The 19,711-nt window shown below is 44.8% G+C and overlaps 1 protein-coding gene across 1 annotated transcript; it reads left to right on the forward strand.

The window, feature by feature from the left end:
* The first annotated feature begins 9,410 nt into the window (after window positions 1–9,410).
* On the forward strand, window positions 9,411–10,319 carry LOC127339080 (uncharacterized). The gene is made up of 2 exons (XM_051364976.1): window positions 9,411–9,838; window positions 9,956–10,319. Exons 1-2 carry the CDS (start codon window positions 9,411–9,413, stop codon window positions 10,317–10,319), a joined length of 792 nt encoding a protein of 263 aa, XP_051220936.1.
* Window positions 10,320–19,711: the final 9,392 nt, after the last annotated feature.

Genomic DNA, 19,711 nt, shown 5'->3' on the forward strand with positions numbered 1-19,711 from the left:
TATTCACTTCATTCATTTTGAAACTTAGTTTTTCAGACGTCCATTCTAACTAGGGCCTCCTAAGGTCAAACAATGGCTCTGATACCAACTTGTCAACACCCGGATTTTTAAGTCCAGATGTCTATTATGCCGTACATCGCAATCCCAGGAAGATTTTTTTGCGAGACATAATAAGTTCATATCACAACACATCATTCATTACAAACCATAATTGTCTTACAACAAAGGATCACATGATCCAGTCTCATTACAACAATTGATCTAGAGATTAAATACATAACACACAACGGAAGATACGTAGTAGTGGTTCATCTGTTCCACAGGCAACGCTTGACGTCAGGAGGTAGTCCTAGTTATCGTAGACGTCATGTTGACCATCTTCCGGGTACTGGTTCTCCTCTTCATAGTCTGGCCATTTGAATAGCCAGGGACAAAGCCATGAGTACTTTAAAGTACTCGCAAACTATACTAATAGAATTACCAATATCTCTAAGTAGGTTCTAAGCTCTAGGTTCATTTGCATAAAGCCAGTTTTATTTCATAAGCACTTACTAGTTAAGACTCTTTATTTACCTAGACTTACTCAAGTGGGAACATTAGTGTCGTTCCCACAACTCTGTTGTGATTCAAGTCAAAGTCACATATCAAGTCACCATTCATTTTTAGAAAACATCTGACAACGGAACAGTATGGCCTTTCCAACTGTCCATGACCGCGGACGCGGCTATTCGAATAGTTTAAACTCTGTAGAGGTCGTACTCTTGTGCCACAACTTTTGATTACATCCGTCAGGGATAACCCTGAATCATCATAACTCAGTATGCGGATCATAAACCATTAACCTTTCACTTACATAATCTAGTATAGGCACCTCCCCTATGAGCTTGGCCTCCTAGTTATGGAAACTGCCATCCTAGGAACTGCACAGGGCTTGGGTAGGACATTCAAGTCTTTTTCACTTCATTTCACTTTCAACAGAGGCAGCCTCGGCATAACCTCTATGATGCTTGTTCAGGGGGAACCCATACTAAGATACATAAATTTCCAGCTAAAGCCTTATCCATAATCAGGTATTGTGGGGGTACTCTAAAATTGGAAAGGTATCGTCGCATCCGAACCCAACCATCAGTTTTTATCAAAATCACCATGTCATTCGAGTCACATTCACCTTCAAAATCTTTCATTAGAATGAACAATCATTCCAAGGTTTTCAAGATCATTTTTTCACAAGTTCCCATCTAGAGTAGTCAATTTTAGTTTAGCACTAGCAACTAATCCTGAGGGGTGCTAACTATAGTTTTGCTTTCTAATCTAAGGGTGAAACTCTTGTGATACTCTATACTTAGACATAAATTAAAATACAATAAGAAACCTTGGTAATTAAAGTAAAAGTAAAGCAGGATAAAAACTTGGGCTTCGATGAATAAGACTTTAAACACCAATACTAGTGCCCTGGTATCTTGCACTAGTAACTTGGCATAGTAGAGCTTGTATTAGGGTAGCTTGCCTTGGTTGGTGTACTGATCAAAGTTTTCTTCTTCTTCGTAGAAGACCTCCTCCTCCTTGTCCTTTATCTTGTATGCTCCTCCTTCAATTACTTCTGTGATGATGTACGGGCCAATCCATGGCGACTCGAGTTTTTCATGGCTATTTTGCGTAAGCCGAAGAACTAAGTCGCCTACCTGGAAAGATCTTGGTCGCAAACTTCGACTATGGTAGTTTTTCATATCTTGCTGGTACTTGGTGACTCTTGACAACGCCTCATCTCGAGCTTCGTCGAGTGCATCAACGTCATCTTCCAGGGCCTTTCTCGAGGTTTCTTCATTGAATTTTGCCACTCTCGGGGAATTGTGTTCTATCTCTATCGGCAGCACTGCCTCAGCTCCATGGACTAGAAAGAACGGAGTTTCCTGTGTCGCTGTATTTGGTGTTGTTCGAATACTCCATAACACGCTAGGCAACTCGTCAGGCCATGTGTGTCGAGCTTTTTCCAATGGTGTTAACAGGCGCTTCTTGATGCCGTTGCAGATGATGTCGTTTGCTTTTTCGACCTGACCATTGGTTTGCGGGTGCGCAACTGAGGCAAATTGTAATTTGATGCCTACCTCTGCGCAATATGCCTTGAATTCCTTGGATGTGAAGTTGTTGCTGTTGTCTGTGACGATGCTATGAGGAACTCCAAATCGAAAAATGATACTCATGATAAACTTGATTACCGATGCTGGATCTGGTGAGTTTATCGGCTTTGCTTCGATCCACTTCGTGAACTTATCGACAGCTACGAGCATATACTCGTATCCTCCTGGCCACGCCTTGTGCAGTTTTCCCACCATATCAAGACCCATTGAGCGAAGGGCCATGATAGCGGTATTGGCATCAACTCTGCTGCCGGAGAATGAGGCTTCGCGGCAAACCATTGGCACGCATCACAAGTACGCACTATGTCCTTTGCATCCTCAATTGTTGTTAGCCAATAGAATCCTGCTCTGAAAACCTTGGCTGCTATAGCTCGTCTGCTTGCATGGTGTCCGCACACCCCCTCGTGTGCATCCTTCAGAATAAGCCTTCCTTCTTCGGGTGTGACACATCTCTGTAGCACTCCCGAAATACTTTTTTTGTATAGCTCTCCTTTGATCACAGTAAATGCTTTGGAACATCTGATAACTCGCCTTGCTTTAACTGGATCTTCGGGTAATTCTTTCCTCAGGATATATGATACGTAAGCCTGCATCCAAGGAGTTTGTACCATCATTATCACGTGTGGTTCCTCCTCACCTTCCGATGTATTTGCTTCCAGTGCTGCTGGAGCCCCCGAGGCTTTCTCATCCTTCTCCTTCTTCTGTTGTTTCTTCGCCTTGGTTGATCTTTCAGTTATCTCTTCCCAGAATACACCAGGTGGTATTGCTAGACACCAGGTGGTATTGCTAGACACTGCGATCAAGAACATCGGCTTCGTCATTGCTGAGCCTGCTGATATGACTTACTTCGCACCCGTCGAACAGTTTCTCGAGCTCATTATATACTTCCTTGTATACTATCATACTATCATTGACTGCGTCACATTGATTCATCACCTATTGAGCCACCAGCAGAGAATCACCAAACACTTTTAATCGAGTTGCACTGCAGGCTTTCGCCATCTTCATCCCGTGTATAAGTGCTTCGTACTCCGCCTCATTATTAGATGCGTTTGGAAACATCATCCGTAGCACGTATTTCAACTTGTCGCCTTGAGGTAATACTAGTATCACGCCTGCTCGAGCTCCTTTTAGTCTCTTGGACCCGTCGAAGTTCATAGTCCAAGTTCTCGACAAATCTGGAGGTCCCGTATTTGGCAGCTCCATCCACTCTGCGACGAAGTCTGGTAAGATCTGCGACTTTATTGCTTTTCTCTTCTAATATGTGATATCCCGAGGGGAAAGTTCTATTCCCAAAAGGGAGACACGACCCGTAGCTTCTGGGTTGTTTAATATATTGGATAAAGGCGCCTCATTGACCACTATTATCGGATGCGCCGAAAAATAGTGTCGCAGTTTTCTTGCGGTTGTGAACACTCCATATGCTAACTTCTGGTACTGCGGGTACCACTATTTTGAAGGCGACAAGACTTCGCTTATGAAGTATACCGGCCGCTGTACTCCGTGGAGTTTTCCTTCTTCTTCTCTTTCGACTACAAGGACTGTGCTAACCACTTGAGGCGTGGCTGCGATGTATAACAGGTGAGGCTCCTTCTCCTTAGGCGCCACCAAGATTGGCGGTGTCGAGATTGTGCGCTTAAGGTCCTCAAAAGCTCTGTCTGCTTCTTCGTTCCACTGGAACTTCTCTCCTTGTTTGATCAAAGCGTAAAATGGCAACGCCTTTTCTCCCAGCCTGGCGACGAATCTGCTTAAAGCTGCGACTCGCCCAGTCAGCTGTTGTATTTCCTTCAACTTTGTTGGCTTCCGCATCGTCACGATGGCTTGGATTTTCTCTGGGTTGGCCTCGATTCCTCTTGCTGAAACCAAAAAACCAAGGAGTTCCCCTGCAGGAATGCCAAAAGAGCATTTTGTCGGGTTCAGCTTGAGGCAGAACTTGTCAAGGTTGTCGAAAGTTTCCTTCAGATCCTCGATCAAGGTTGACCCCTTCTTTGTTGTTACGACGACATCATCAATATACATTTGGACGTTCTTGCCAATCTGTGTGGCAAGACACTTCTGCATCATCCGCTGGTATGTTGCTCCCGCGTTTTTCAATCCAAAGGGCATTGTTCTATAGCAGAACACGCCGTAAGGTGTTATAAAAGCTGTTTTGACCTCATCGTCTTCTTTTAATCTGATATGGTTATAGCCAGAATATGCGTCCAGGAAGGAAAGACGTTCACAACCTGCCGTGGAGTCGATAATTTGGTCGATCCTTGGGAGGGGAAAGTGATCCTTTGGATAATGTTTATTGAGACACGTGAAGTTGACGCACATGCGAAGGACCTTTGTGTTTTTCTTCGGGACCAGTACTAGGTTAGCTACCCACGTGGCCTATGTATGTAACTCTTTGATAAAGCCAGCTTCTCTGAGTCGATTGATTTCTGACAGCATAGCTTTGTGGTTTGGTTCCGAAAAACGCCGCAAAGGTTGTTTAATTGGCCTCGCCATTGGATCCAAGTTGAGGTGGTGCTCGGCAAGTTCCCTGGGTACTCCTGGCATGTCAGCTGGACACCATGCGAAGATTTCCCAGCGCTCAGGGAGGAACTCGATGAGCGCGCTTTCCTATGCGAGGTCCATGTTTGTTGCAATGGATGTCGTTTTCTTGGGATCTGTCGGGTGGATCTGCACCTCCTTGGAATCTTTGGTGGTGTCGAAGGTTGGCTCCTTGAGCGGCCTCCCTACGTCTGGCAACACATCATAATCAGTTGTTAGCCTTGACGCCATATACTCTGCTTGCATCCCGAAAGTTTCTGATAGTCAATGAAAATCCTTATCGCACTTATCAGCTAGCGTGAAACTGCCTTTTACTGTGATCGGTCCCTTGGGTCCAGGGAGTCTCCACAACAAGTATGTGTAATGTGGTAATGCCATAAACCTGGCATAAGCTGGTCGTCCCAACAAAGCGTGATACTGCAACGGGAAATCCACGACTTCAAACTCCAATCTCTCTCTTCTGTAATTTTCTCGGGTTCAAAACTGAACGTCGAGGTTGATCTTTCCCAATGGATAACTGGGCTTCTCCGGTGTGATACCATGGAAACGCGTATCTGTTGGTAATAAGTTTGCCAGGGATATGTTCATCTTCCTCAATGTATCTGCGTACATGAGGTTTAAGCTGCTTCCGCCATCAATGAACACTCGTGAAACGTCGAATCCTGCGATAACCGCTGGTAAGATCAAAGCTGGCTGTCCTGGTCGTGGAACCTGTTGCGGGTGGTCGGCTATAGTGAAGCTGATATCTTGCCCTGACCAGTTCAGATACTCAATTGTTGGTGGTGGCATCTTCTCTGCCATAAAAACTTGCCGCGATATTACTTTCTAAGCTCTATTGGATGGCCTGCCTTTCTGAATCATCGAAACCGCACCACTGGTGTCGATATAAGGACCTGGTTCTGGAGCTGCCGCTAGCTGCAACTGGTGCCGATTTTCATCCGTAATTGCGGGTGGAGGTGGAAGGTGAATCTCACTCCTTGGCCCTTGGGGGTTTCTGTGTACTGCCTGCGTGCTAGTATGCCCTGCATATCTATGCAGCGCTAGAAAAGTTCGGCAGTCCTTCTACAGATGTCCTGACTGCCTCTTTCCATTGTTGTCGAGGTAAAAGTGATTTGGCATGGTCCATTTTAGAGATCCTCAGGTGATACATACGGCCTCTGAAAAGTTGGTCCATTATTTTGCCTATTGGGACGGGAGTCGTCCTTGTATTCACTTCGCTGCTCAGTGCTCACCACTTTTTTGATAATCGTCTCGATTGTTTTCCCCCGCTATTTCCTCGAAAACCAACCGATATTTGGCCGGGAGCATCATAATCTGAGAACTGTCGAGGGAATCATCGCCTATTTTGAAAGTTTTGATTGCGCTCATCCTCGGGCGATCTATGCCGCTTTTTATGAACAGCATCTTCTCCATCCGCCCAGCGATTTTTCCATGAGTGCTGCTATTGTTTTTGGGTTGGTTCTTCCCAAATCCTCGGCAAAGTCCCTCCTTCGGATTCCAGCGACGAATGCACCTATTGCTCTCTCGTCAGATATGTTCTCCGCCGAGTTTTTGATGATGTTCCACCTCTAGATATACGTCCTCATTGATTCGTCGTATTTCTGTCTACAAGCCCTTACCTGCTCCAATGATGCGGGTTTCTTGCACGTGGATCGGAAATTCTTCACAAATATATCCTCGAAACTTTCCTAGTTGTCGATAGAACCAGGAGGCAGCTTCTTTATCCACGATCATGCGGCTCCACTCAAGTGTACTTGAATGCTCTGCATGGTTGTTGCTCTAGTTCCACCCATCAGCTTTACCGTCTCTAGGTAGTCAATTAGCCAATCCCCAGGATCTTGCAGGCCATCGAATTTTTTGTAATTATCGGGTAGCTTAAACCCTGATGGAACTCGAGTTTTGCGGACTCGTCTCGTAAAGCACGGGAGCCCGCACATATCCTCTTCGTCAACCTCTGGTGAATGCCGATGTTCCCTTCTTTCGTGTCGCGCTGTGTCCACCCTTGCTTGCGTCGCTGTGTCTCTTGCCCCACTCGTTCTCGCAGGATCTTGCACCGCTGCAGTAGGTCGTGGGCTATTTTGCCATGCAGATCCTTCGGGAGGCGTACTTGCGAATGCTGTTCCCATGGCTCCAACTCCCGCCATGGCCATGTTATAAAGCGCTTCTCTTGGGTCTCCGGGAGGTGGCCTGGACGCCAGAATGAAAGCTTGTGTCGCCATATAACCAGCTCCTGGTGTTTTTGGAATAATATTCCCCCTTGTATCTATCGACATAAAGGACATTTCGAGGTTTTGAACTAGGTTCTCCCTCTCAGCCTCAGGTATATGTTGCAGTCGAGACCTTGCCCTATTTCGAGCTGCTCTGTGACTGTCTCCTCCCGAAGTACCTGATTGTCGACTCAACTCCGCTCTTCGCCTGCTTGACGCAGAGGCCGCAGCTTGCCTCCTATCCAGCTCAACTTTCTGTTTTTCGAGCTCTCGCCTAGCACGGACGAGTCTATATTGATATGCTTGCAACTCTTCCGCTATCGCAATTACAGTCATTGGTTCTGTGCCATCAATAGCTCTTGCAACTATCCCAATGCCTCCGGAAATTGTACCATCTGTCATGTTCCAGGTCCGACATATTTGGTTCCCAAACCTCGCGTAAGATCAGCGGGATCGACGTACGGATTTCCCGCGTTATCGAAGTCCTCGGATGTCTCCTCCTGTGGTCGGTTTGTATCTCCGATTGCATAGATTAGATGATATTTTGAACTTTGACCTTTGTCGGGATTGGTGACACCGTCGTATAGATCGACGAAGACTTCTCCGATGGAAGTGGATTTGTCGATGAAGCTGAAGCTGTCGACGCTGTCTGAGTCGCTGCTTATATTGGAGTCCGCTGACGACTCGAAGGACATGTTACCGAAGATCTTGGCGAACTTTTCGCTTGTTGTGGCTGCGATGAAGCGTGGCGGCGAAATCTCCTCATCGCCTGTCTCGAACGATGACGATGAATCCGAAAAATCGGAATCGACCGCCGACGGTTCCGACGAAATCGGAACCTCAAGACGATACGACCCTTCTTTCTCGATGCGGAAGTGGAACCTTCCGAACATCATCTCCATAGGCTCATCCAGATACGCATATGCATCCAAACGGGAGGGCGGGTGATGAACAAAATCGACTAGATCAGTTTCGATCTGTTTACCTCTATCCATCGCGTTGCTTGCTACCGAAGAAGTCGACGATCTTGAACGTGCCATTGAGATCAGCTCCTTGTCGCCTCCAATTTCCACCGACGATGCCAATTTACAAGGTATTAACTTGTCAATGCCTACGGATGCCTATGTCAGTCACAAACCAAATTTGCACTATCGAGTACCAAAGTTGCTCTGCAGACACTAAATTTGCTCGATCGGGCACCAAAGTTGCTCTGCAGGGTTCGAAAACTACGTCGCCGGGCACGAATGTTGCTCTGCATGGCACTTAAGTTGCTTCATCACACATTGAAATTGCTCCGATGGACACCAAAGTTTTTGTCGGGCACAAAAGTTGTGCCTTCATGTACCAAAAAGTCTACATGTTCCTTGCACACCAAAGTTGCTTTGTCGCACATCAAAATTGTTTTGTTGCATAATAAAGTTGTTCTGTCGCGCATCAAAGTTGCTTGTTAAAAAAATTCGTCGAAACATATGAAAATGTGGTCTAGTTTCGAAGATCTCATCGTGGAAATTTTAGAAATGAAAACGAATTGTAATTTCGTTGCACGGTTTAAAAGTTACAGTTTTTTTTTAAAACGATACCTCAGCTAGCCTATCAGCCGGACGCAACAGTCTGTCGACTAGTGCGTGTGCCCGGGACGTCCGTGTGGCACGCACCCGCCCGTAAGATTGCTCGCAATCCTACCCGATTCACATTGTGATTTGTGAGACCACTTCAAACATCCATCAAACTCTTCGACCATGCAAGAAGCTCTCCGATGCTTATAGTATGATACGTACAGACAGAGATTTGGTGCACATGGGCACCCGTATTCTCATTTCTAGAATAAATTAAAAATCATATTTTTGAGCTTCAAAAAAATCTGAAAAAAATCTTCATATAGCTCATAATGTATCGCACAAACGTGTAAAATATCAAATTCAAATACTTTATATTTTAAGTTGCACAAAAAATACAAAAGTTCAGATCTGAGTAGTCATTTTTAAATCTCCAAAAACATGTCAGATTTTGTTATTTTTGTCTAGCATAAAGTAAAACGAATTTTGGGTTAAGATTTTCCATAATTGTGAGATGTATCACTGACAATCGATAGAATTATTTTTCAGATTTTTGATAACTAATAAACATTTTTTATTTTTTTTAAATGACGAGAGCTCGGGTGTTAAAAGCACTTTTCGGATAGGTACAAAGTATTTAATTCCTAGTTTAGGTGCTTGAATTGTAGTTGTGCCCCTCAAACTTTTTAGTCTTTACCCGATTCAACATATCGTATGTTTGATATCTAAGAGATGTGTTCTCATACACCCTCAAACATATACATAATTACATATGAAGTGAGGCTTCCGTAATTGTTCTGATTCAGTTTCAGTTAGAGATGCGTTCGGACGTACGTGGGCGACCTCTCCTAGTCGGGCTCGGTTAGCTGGGCCTACAAGTGTATATGTTTGACTCTCTGATCTGGCCTTGGATCGAATCACATAGTGTAGTCTCCTAATTGATCAACCTGCAGTCTGCTCGAAGGTCGGCACACATGATCTCCGTTGGCAGCATCGCACAAGGAAGGAGCTCGCCGTGGTCGGCGGTGGAGTGGTCCAGCCTCCCCGACGAGCTCCTGGCCATAGTCTGCTCGAAGATCTTTTCACCGCGTGGCCGAGTCCGCTTCGCCGCCGTCTGCAGCTCGTGGCGCGCCGCCGCGTCACAGCACCCAGCGACGCCCGCTCTGCCGCTGCTGCTCCTGTCGGCCTCGAACAGGGGCACGGAGAAGCGGCGGTTATACTGCCCTGAGGACGATGACATCCTGAGCGTTCCACTCCCGAGGGCGCTGCACGGGCAGAGGACGTGGCTCAGCGGGTCCTATGATGGCGGCTGGATCGTGGCTGGGGGCATGAACAAGATCGCCATCGTGAACCTCTTCTCTGGCATCGAGGTGGCTCTCTCCAAGAAGCAAAGCAATGTCAAGTGCACGCGCCACCGTGGACCATACTTTGTCTGAAAAATTATCTTCTCTGAGGCTCCCACCTCGGACGGGTGCGTCCTAGCTGGCATCACTGACGTGTGCAACATCGCGCTCTGCAGAGTTGGCTGCCCAGACGGAGGTTGGACGATGGAAGGATGCGAGAGGGAGGAATTAGGGGACATTGCCTTCTGCAAGGGCCAACTCTATAGCCTAACAAAGTGCAGCGAAAAATTGTTCAGATACAACATAGGCGAGAACGAAGATGGCGCCCCGGTCGTCACCGCAGCCTGCCTGCTGAACGTCAAAAGACGCGATGGCCCCGTATGCAAGAGCAAGTACTTCAGTGATTACGTCAGCTACAACTTTGAGTTCTGTGGTAAGCTGGCCATGGCCGTGAGGATCCCGTGGTACCGAAACGGCAAAAATTTCTTCAAGGTGTTCGAGCTCGACCCAGCCAATGCCAACAATGATGCACATGACTAAAATTGGGTAGAGCTGCATAGCTTAGGCGACTACGCCTTGTTCTTGGGGTCAGCGTTCTCCTCGAGAGTTGTCCACGTGCCGGTGGGCGGTCGTGGGGGCGTAAAGAGAAACCACATCTACTACTCACACCATCTAAGCCTATCAACCAAACATGATAAGGAGTCCGACGGGAAAGTGTATCCGACAGGCTCTGCGCACGGTGGCCAGATGTATTGCAGGGAAGATCAAAATGCCAGGGACGGTGGCGATGATGTGGAGCAGATCACAACACTAGTATACTACGTTGTTGGTGAACCTTGCGTTCCCACGTGGTGCTTCCCTCCTGACTTCTACAACGTATTTCATTCTAGTGCAGTTTTTTTTTTTTGTACATACCATATTTTGGGTCCGCCAAAAGTTGTCTAAGATTGGTGGTGCATCATATTTTATTGTACATTTCCTTTTGGATTGGTATGATATTATATGCAACACAAACAACATTTGGATTCCAGTAAATATGGATAACATTTTTTTGGGGGGAAACCAAAAGAAACTGAAAGTTGTATAGGTCTTAGTTTTAGTCATGATGTTATTGTTTTTGTCATGTTCACACGTTTTTTGTTTGGACATAGAATTGTTTCATGAATGATTGGATATGTAACCCTATATTTATGTGCAGTAGTAGTGTCCCTGGAGATTGGTATTTATGATGCAAATGGTGAAGGTAAGTGCACAGAATATTTAGTCTATGATAAAATGTTGAAACATTTTGGATGAATTTCTGTTGTATGCATGGAACATTTGGAAACTTAAGGAAACTTGCACCATGATGCAAATGATGAAGGTAAGTGCACGAAATATTTATTTCTATGATAAAATGTCGCAAGAATATGGAAGAACTCTTGTTGTATGCATGGAACATTTAGCAACTTGAAGAAACTTGCATCTGAAGTTCTTAATTAGGACTTTATCTCAGGGCTTAAAGCATTGTTTGTTGATAAGCTTCATGATACGCACGCATAAGTATAGACCTGGTCCCGTAAGTTTGATTATTTTACAGATGTTTCTCAACACTCCTCGCGTGTATAAGTACACCAATAGTTGGTCCCTTATCTTAAAGAAAAAAGAACTCATATTAAAAAGTTCACTTGTATAGCTAAATATGGTATTGACCGAACTGAACTGCCCGAGATGAATAAGGCTGGGGACGCCGATGACACTGCGTAAAACGAGAACGAATCTTGTTATCGGTATTGTGCAACCTCTGCCGGCTGACCGGTCCCGAGGGTGCACAGCGTAGACGAAGTAGATGGACATCAAAGGTACACCGAATGCACAAAGTAGATTGACACAGCGAACATGGGGAGAGCTCTTTATTGATCTTTCTGGTAATTGAGCAAAGTATAGGCCAAGGGGATAAAAAGATAAAACCCACTTAACGTTAAACGTGGGAAAGACTTAGCCAAACGTTCCCACCTAAGTGGGCCACGCGGAGGCCCAAGTTTCCCAACGCTTCCCTAGGTATTATCCGTATATCCATGTCTCAAAACTCCGAAAAGACCCAATGGAAAAAATCTGGAGAAAAGGATCGTGTTATACTTTGCTATGTTGCACGAATTGCCTCATTAAAAACCTCATGTGAGAAACTTCATAAAAACTCACTTTTAACTGCAGAGTTAAGTACTCAATCATCAGGATCAAGATTTCAGTGACAATTTTATGAAGATTCTCCCCCTAAACCTTGCATCTCCATAAGTCTCATCATATCAATTGCACGAACACATCTCTCGAAAGAAGATGCCGGTAATGGCTTAGTGAATAAATCAGCAAGATTTTCACATGACTTAGTATGCAAGGCCTTTACCTCATTCATCTTCTGCAATTCATGTGCATATAAGAACTTGGGGTGTATGTGCTTTATAAGATTACTCTTCACATAACCCGTCTGGACTTGTGCAACACAAGCGGCATTATATTCGTAGATAATGTTTGGGGTTTGGACAGTATTCAACCCACATGTTATCTGGATGTGGGTGATCACCCTTCGAAGCTAAATACATTCATGTGATGCTCCATATAGTGCCATGATTTCTGAGTGGTTCTTCGAAGTTGATACGAGAGTATGCTTAGACAATTTCCAAGAAACCACAGTTCCATCACAAAGGAAAACATATCCAGTCCGCGACTTGGACGTGTGCGGGTCTAAAAGGTACCCAGCATCAGCATAGCCTATAACTGATAGGTCTTGATTTCTTCGATAAAACAAGCCAAGATCTTTAGTTCCTTGCAGATATTGGATGATGTCCTTAGCGTATTTCCAATGTCTCTTGGTAGGCTCAGAACTGTACCTAGCAAGCAAATTGACGGCGAATGCAATATTCGGCTGTGTACAATTCGCGAGGTACATTAGTGCGCCAATTGCACTCAAATAGGGGAATTTTGGTCCTAGAATTTACTCCCCCTCTTCCTTGGGCCTAAATGGCTCCTTGTCTGGCTGCAAAGATCTTCTGATCATCGGGGTATTAGAAGAATATGCATCTTTAAACCCAAATCTTTCCAACACCTTCTGGGTGTAGGTTGACTGGTGCACGAGAATCCTAGCAGGGGAATGCTCAAGTTGCAGACCTAGGCAAAACTTGGTTTTTCCCAAGTCCTTCATTTCGAATTCCGACATCAGGTAGGAACTCGCTTCCTCAATATCCGCAGGTGTGCCGATTATACTCAAATCGTCCACATGCACCGAGATAATACAGAAACCATCTTGCGATCTCCGTATGGGAAATCTTCATTGCTCATGTAGCCCTTCTGATGAAGGAAATCACTTAACCGATTAAACCACATCCTACCAGACTACTTAAGTCCATAAGTGACTTCTTAAGTTAAGCACCGTATAAACCTATGTTCGCTCTATCTTGGTTCGGGATAGGGATACTTTCCGGTACCTTCATGTATATGTCCGAGTCCAAGTTACCATAAAGGTAAGCAGTGACAACATCCATAAGTTTCATTTTCAAGTACATGTTGACTGTCATTGATATCAAGTATCTAAAGGTAATTCCATCCATGACCGGGGAGTAAGTTTCATCAAAGTCGACACCTGGTCGCTGGCTGAAACCTTGAGCAACGAGCCTTGCTTTGTACCTTACTAATTTATAATTTTCATTTCTCTTTCAAACAAAAACCCACTTATGGCCAATAGGGAGAATGTGGGGAGGAGTTAGACAAACAGGTCCAAACACCTCTCTTTTATTAAGAGATAATAATTCAGTAGTTATTGCCTTCTTCTAATCATTCCAATCTAACCTTTTCTTACAATCAGCGAGCGTGTTAGGCCCTGGGTCAAGATCTATGATTGAGGCGATTTTTCTGGAAAAATTAACGTCAATATTTGCCATGGCTCGATTGAATGACTCACCCAAATTAACATAGTTAATGGCCATTTCATCATGGAGTGCATCTGGCACATCCACTTGCTCCACCGAATTTCCCAATCTGGGAGCTAGGTCCTTTAGCTTTCCCGCTCCAATGTGTGCGCACACATCTTCTCTAGGCATTTCCGATATAGGAAAATTTAAGTCCGGGATTTCGTGCACTGAAATATCCGTACTTGTGCCACGTCTCAATTGGCTCCCCTCTTTAGGGCTAGACTGTAATAAATCCCTCTTGTCCTTTTTCTTTGGGTGTCCCCGGGTACTTGGGATTTGAGGTGCCGGATTCCTCGTCCTTTTAGGCCTTTGGACGGTGGCGGGCATACCATCGTTTCACTTTGGTATTTCAACCCTTTCCGGTGCATTGCGTGCGGGCATATGTGACTTTGTCACAGTCTTTAAGTCACTAAAGTGATCTGGCAGTTGATTCACTAGTGAATGCAAATCTATTATCTTTTGGACTTCTTTGTTAGAGCCAACAATGCGCGGTCATGAGCGTGGGTCCCCGTGGCTTGCCACATGATTTCTCGACTTTTATCGTCAAGAGGTTGATTTCCTCCCCCTAAAGTCGGGAAAAGATCCTCGTCGAAAATGCAATCAACAAAGCATTTCGTATGACAGTCGCTTGACATAGGGTCCAGGAACCGGATTATGGACACAGTCTCATAACCAATGTATATCCTTGAGTTACGGGGAGGTCCCATTGCCGATCCAGGAACCGGTGCCGACCCTTGCGCAAGTGCCATAGGATAATGGATATTGTAGACCGATGGTCGGAAGTTGATGAGATTGGCAGCGTATAACACCGTGTGGCCCCAACATGTAGTTGGTAAATTACAACCTTGAAGGAGCGGTCGGGAAATGAATTTAATCCTCTTAATCAATGCCTCCGCAAGCCCATTTTGTGTGTGGACATGCGGTACAGAGTGCTCAACTTTGATTCCCGTTGCCATGCAATAATCATCGAACACTTTTGAACTAAATTATCCAGGGTTGTCCATTCAAATATACTTAATACGATGATCAAGGAATTTATTCCATATTGTATGATCTGTGAGATCAACTTTGCAAAAGCATGGTTCCTTGTTGACAGCAGGCAAACATTGGACCATTTAGAGGAATCATCGATGAGCACCATGAAGTACCTAAACGGCCCCGAGAGGGGCCGAATGGGACCGCATATGTCCTCTTGAATATGTTGCAGCAATGTGGGATTTTCATCATTTACCTTTAGGGGGTGGTCTAATGATTAATTCCCCCGTGGCGCATGCGGAGCATGTGAAATCATCAGGATTTGGGAATTTTTTTACATTGACCATATGACCATTCGAATTGTTTATTATATTTATTATCATCCTAAGATCAGGGTGGCCTTGTCTATCATGCCATAGACAGAATAGTTCAGAGCTTCGGAAGACAATTTTAAGGGTAGTGTACACAGGGGTGCTACGATCTTGGTGTAGTACAACCCGTAGCAAATGAAGGAAGCCTTTCAACCACATGTTTACCATTTTCGTCGCGCTTGGTGATGAGTAGGTACTCCTTACCATTGTTATCATCACCAGTTTCCATGTGGAAACATTTGCGTGTATATCTTTAAAACTTAAGAGAGTACGAGTCGATCCGGGTACAACAATGCTTCAGTAATGATCAAAGTTGTGCCCATGGGGAGTATAATAATAGCTCTTCCGGAACCAACTATGTTCGGACCGCAACCGGCGTTGGTCATAATATTCCCTAGATTTTTATTTATAGACTTGAAGTACTTTGTTTCTCTGAAGATGGTATTGGTGGTGCCGCTATCGGCAAGGTGCGTTTAATCCATTTGGGCGCCACACATGTTCTAAAATATAGTGTCTAATTAATATAATAGGGCGAGGAAGATGCATCATTAAGTAAGTAGACACATAAACATTCCAGAACATAACATAACCATCTCATATTAAATAATGTAATAAATGAATGAAACAAATGTCATCCAATCGCCGAAACAAATAATAGAATATTATTCAGCAGTGGGTGACATTGCCTTCGATAGCGAGACGCCTATGGTGACTTCTTCAGTGGCCAGATCCATTGGATCAGTTTCTTAAACTCAGCCTCTCCAAGGTTCTCATAGGATTAGAGGGTGTGTGTGTTTTCATAGAGGATAATTTATGTACCTATTTTTTTCGAAATCGGAAATGCCACGGCCTCTACATCAGTTGATGCACACATCATTTTATTATTCAATTCAGTGCTTACATCTCATGGGTCAGAGAGGGTCAATACAAAAATCAACCATCGAAAAAGAATGGGTGATTGTCTAGTCTAGACATCTTGCAATCTATTAGTATGCCGCCATTTAGCGTGGTAGACGATATCCTGAGCAACCATCAGCAGCCGGTTGCATCCAGTAACTAACTAACCATACACTCCGGCTTTAACCATACACTCCGGCTGATCCTTCGGGGAGAGAAAACGCCATAGATGAATCCATTGTACATCCAACCTGCAAATTTTTTGTAGAGTCCTCTATGTTAAAAACAATATTATTTCAACAGTTCCATATCGCCCAATTTAAAGCTAAAACACCAATGCGAATTTTAGCCTTAGTTTTAGCACTATACCATTCAACCAATTTCCAAACAAATTGGTAATATTAGTTCGTAGTGAGATACCAAAAGTAGCATGGACAACACGCTAGACTAGTTTAGCAAAAGGACATGAGATAAAAAGATGATTCACGGTCTCCTTCGAGTCACAGAAACAACATTTCGTACTCCCATTCCAATTCATTTTAGCTAAATTATCCCGTATGAGAAGTACTTTCTTATTTAGGAACCACATAAAAACTTTTATCTTTAGTGGGATTTTCAGTTTCCATAGGTATTTTCTAAGAAAACGAGTATGTACATTCATTAAGTCCACATACATTGATTTAACGGTAAATGATCCTAAAGGGTTCAATGTCCAGACAAAAGAATCAGGCTCCTCATTTAAATGTACCTCTATTTAGTATGCGGCATAAATGTACCCAAGAGTCCCATGTGTTGCCAATTAAACGCCGTGTGAAACCCATGTTAATAGGGTTCGAGGACAACACATTTGCGACGGAGACATGTCTCCATTGTGCAATGTTATATAAAGAAGGATATTGATGAGCAAGTGAGCATAAACCTAACCAAATATCTTTCTAAAATCGAACGGTAGTTTCATCACCAACTTTGAAAAGACCTCTATCAAAGTTATGTACCTATTTGTAAGCATCTGCATATATACTCGGTTTCCTAAAACAAAATCAACTTACATTACATGCTTCAGAACACAGGCCCAGCAGGTCCGGACCAAAAAAATGCATGACTAACCCAGATGATTTTAGTTTCGTGCTGCATACCATGGTCTGAATCATGTCAATGCATGTTACCTCCTATAACGATACAGAAAAACCTAATACTGTAGTTCTTTCCCGTTGTTTCGTGTTGCTGTAATGTTATCATCATGCATCATATCATCTACATGTGTTTGTCAAAAAAAAATCAAAACTTTTTTCAAATGTTGCAAATTCCTTCCCTCTCTTTTCTTTCTCTTTGAACTCTTGGCATATTGGAAATTTCATAAAATATCTAAGGGATTTCTATTTTCGTGCACTTGGATCGTTAGTTGTACTCAGTTTTCCCAAGCCCCTTAGTTTTTCCTCAGTTTTCCCCAAGCCTATGTCTGAAACCCGCAGAAGGAGCTCAGACGGAAGGAATCCGTTTATTTGGACGTTCTGTACTGACGTGTTGCGCCGCGTCGTCTGTGGAGCCGCGTCGTGTGGGGCCGCGTTGTGTGGGGCCGCGTCGCGTGGGGCTGGTAGAAAGGGACCGCGTGGGACAGGACGAGAAGCGTTTGGTTGCACGTGAGCAGGAGCTGGGTTTTGTCTCTCTCGGTCCAAATTGGCATTTTTAAGACCACCTTTTTCCCTCTTTCTCTCTCTGTCTTTTTCACCAAATTAGTATCAAATCTAGAGAAGCTTCTATTTCTGTCTTTCTTCAGTATGGCAGCAAATCTAGTAGCAAATCTAGTAGCAAATCTCTGGGGTTATTTATGCCTTTTGGCCCTCGTTTTTTGCCCAATATGGCAGCAAATCTAGAAGCTAGTATATGATAAATTCACAACAGCATAATCAGAAAACTAAGTATAATACATAAACTGCATACAGCAGCCAAAAGCAGCCAATAACGTTGTTAATGTTTACGACAAACTAAGCTGAAAAATATACAAGACGCACGCAATGTATGGACAACAAGAAGATTAGGATAGCGACCCCAGGATGAATGAATTTGTTCTTCATTCCTCCCCATATATTTCTTCCTCCCTCCATTCGTGCATTACCCCAAGGAAATATGCACTGAACTCCTTCCGTCTGCAGTGTGAGGCCAATACATCCTCCAAACGGTATGGCCTGTGTTCATTTCTCATACCGTAGAGTCCTATTCTATCCACACGTAGTGGCCACTCATCCCAGGCCTTTGTATCATGAGAGTACTCTCTGATATAACCCAAATCCGTGTAGTAGATGCTGCCAGGTCGAAGTGTCGGGTACACTCTGGTGTCGACGGAGATACACCGGATATAATTCACGAAGAAGACATTACTGCCAATGTTACTGACCGGATGGAGAGAGTGGCTCTGAGTGTCCACACGGTACACCAATGGTTTTCCCGCCAAAGCCTCGCTGACCAACAACACAAGCAGCAGATCACCATCCGACTTCACAAGGTAGAACTTCTGACGTCCAAGTTCTGGAAATGAAATTAGTGTCTCCATCTTGACAGTGCTCGCGCGCTGCTGCAAGTGTACATTGGTGCACACTATTCTTCCGATCTCAAAATCGCCCGTAGCTACTGCATACAGTTCACCATTGAACGGGGTAATGGAACGCAGACAATGGTTCTTGATCGAAAATCTTCCTTCTCCCCAATCTTCATTTATATCCTTAGTTGGAGTGCTCTCATCGACCCACCAATTTCCGATGGGTAATGTGCGGCAACGAAGACCATAGTCGGGGATTTGATAACAACGACTGATTTTAGAAAAACAGATGGCATCTGCGCCTCAAACATAGTGTTCGATTTCTTTGTGAGTGGGTTCAGCAGCCGTATCTTGTGCGGCGGGTTCTTCTGGGCAAGCACGATGACGCCACGGCAAAAGCCGACGAAGTAGTATCTAAAATATATTGATGAAGATAACATTCAGCACTAAGATGTTTAAGATTGAAAATAAAAAGGTAGATATAGAGGAATTTGAACCTTGTATGAACTTCCGATAGATCTATGGTGACGTAGCGTGATGTGCCGAGTTGGAGGAAGGTGAACTCAGCGAAGCGTGGAAGGGTGTGGTCTAGCATGATCCATTCGTCCAGGTGCACGTCGGGCTCAGGCAAACCTGAGCGCCAATTTCTACAGACTTGCCTCATAGCAGAGTAGGTGTCGGCGTACTCCTCGTTCGTCAGCTAGCATTCGCCGATCTTGTGAAGTGGTCCATCAGCCGAGAGAGAGACCCAGTTCACAGAGGCGCTGCGCTTGGATGCGCCGCCCTCGGAGGCGACGCGCTCGGCGGCGACGGGCTCGGCGGCGACGGGCTCGGAGGCGACGGGCTCGGAGGCGACGGCCGCCGGCGCATTCTTCTTCTCCATCGCCGGCAGGGTAGCGTGCGTACGGCGGTTGGGGTTTTTTCGATTTGGAGAAGTTGATGGGACGTGAGAGGGGTGGTTTCGTGCGTGAGCGAGAATGAGACGACTGTGTGCAGAGGGAGGGAGGGAGGGGCTTACGCGTCCTAAATGCGACCCGCATCCTACGCGTCCACTATTTGCACGTCTGCACCGCGACACGCGTCAACAATGGCACGTCTTCCACTTCTGCATCGCAACACGCGTCCTCGGGTCTAACCCTGGAAATTTAGATATACTCAGGTATACCCTCGAGTCATATACTAGCATTTTTTGTGTGCTCAGTTTTCCCC

The sequence above is a fragment of the Lolium perenne genome, chromosome 3 (genome assembly GCF_019359855.2).
Source record: "Lolium perenne isolate Kyuss_39 chromosome 3, Kyuss_2.0, whole genome shotgun sequence".
Taxonomy (NCBI): Eukaryota; Viridiplantae; Streptophyta; class Magnoliopsida; order Poales; family Poaceae; genus Lolium; species Lolium perenne.

Coding starts and splice junctions, on each gene's coding strand:
- LOC127339080 (XM_051364976.1), top strand. CDS start 9,411: ATGATCTCCGTTGGCAGCATCGCACAAGGAAGGAGCTCGCCGTGGTCG. Junction 9,839..9,955: donor AAGAAGCAAAGCAATGTCAA/GTGCACGCGCCA, acceptor CGCGCTCTGCAG/AGTTGGCTGCCCAGACGGAG.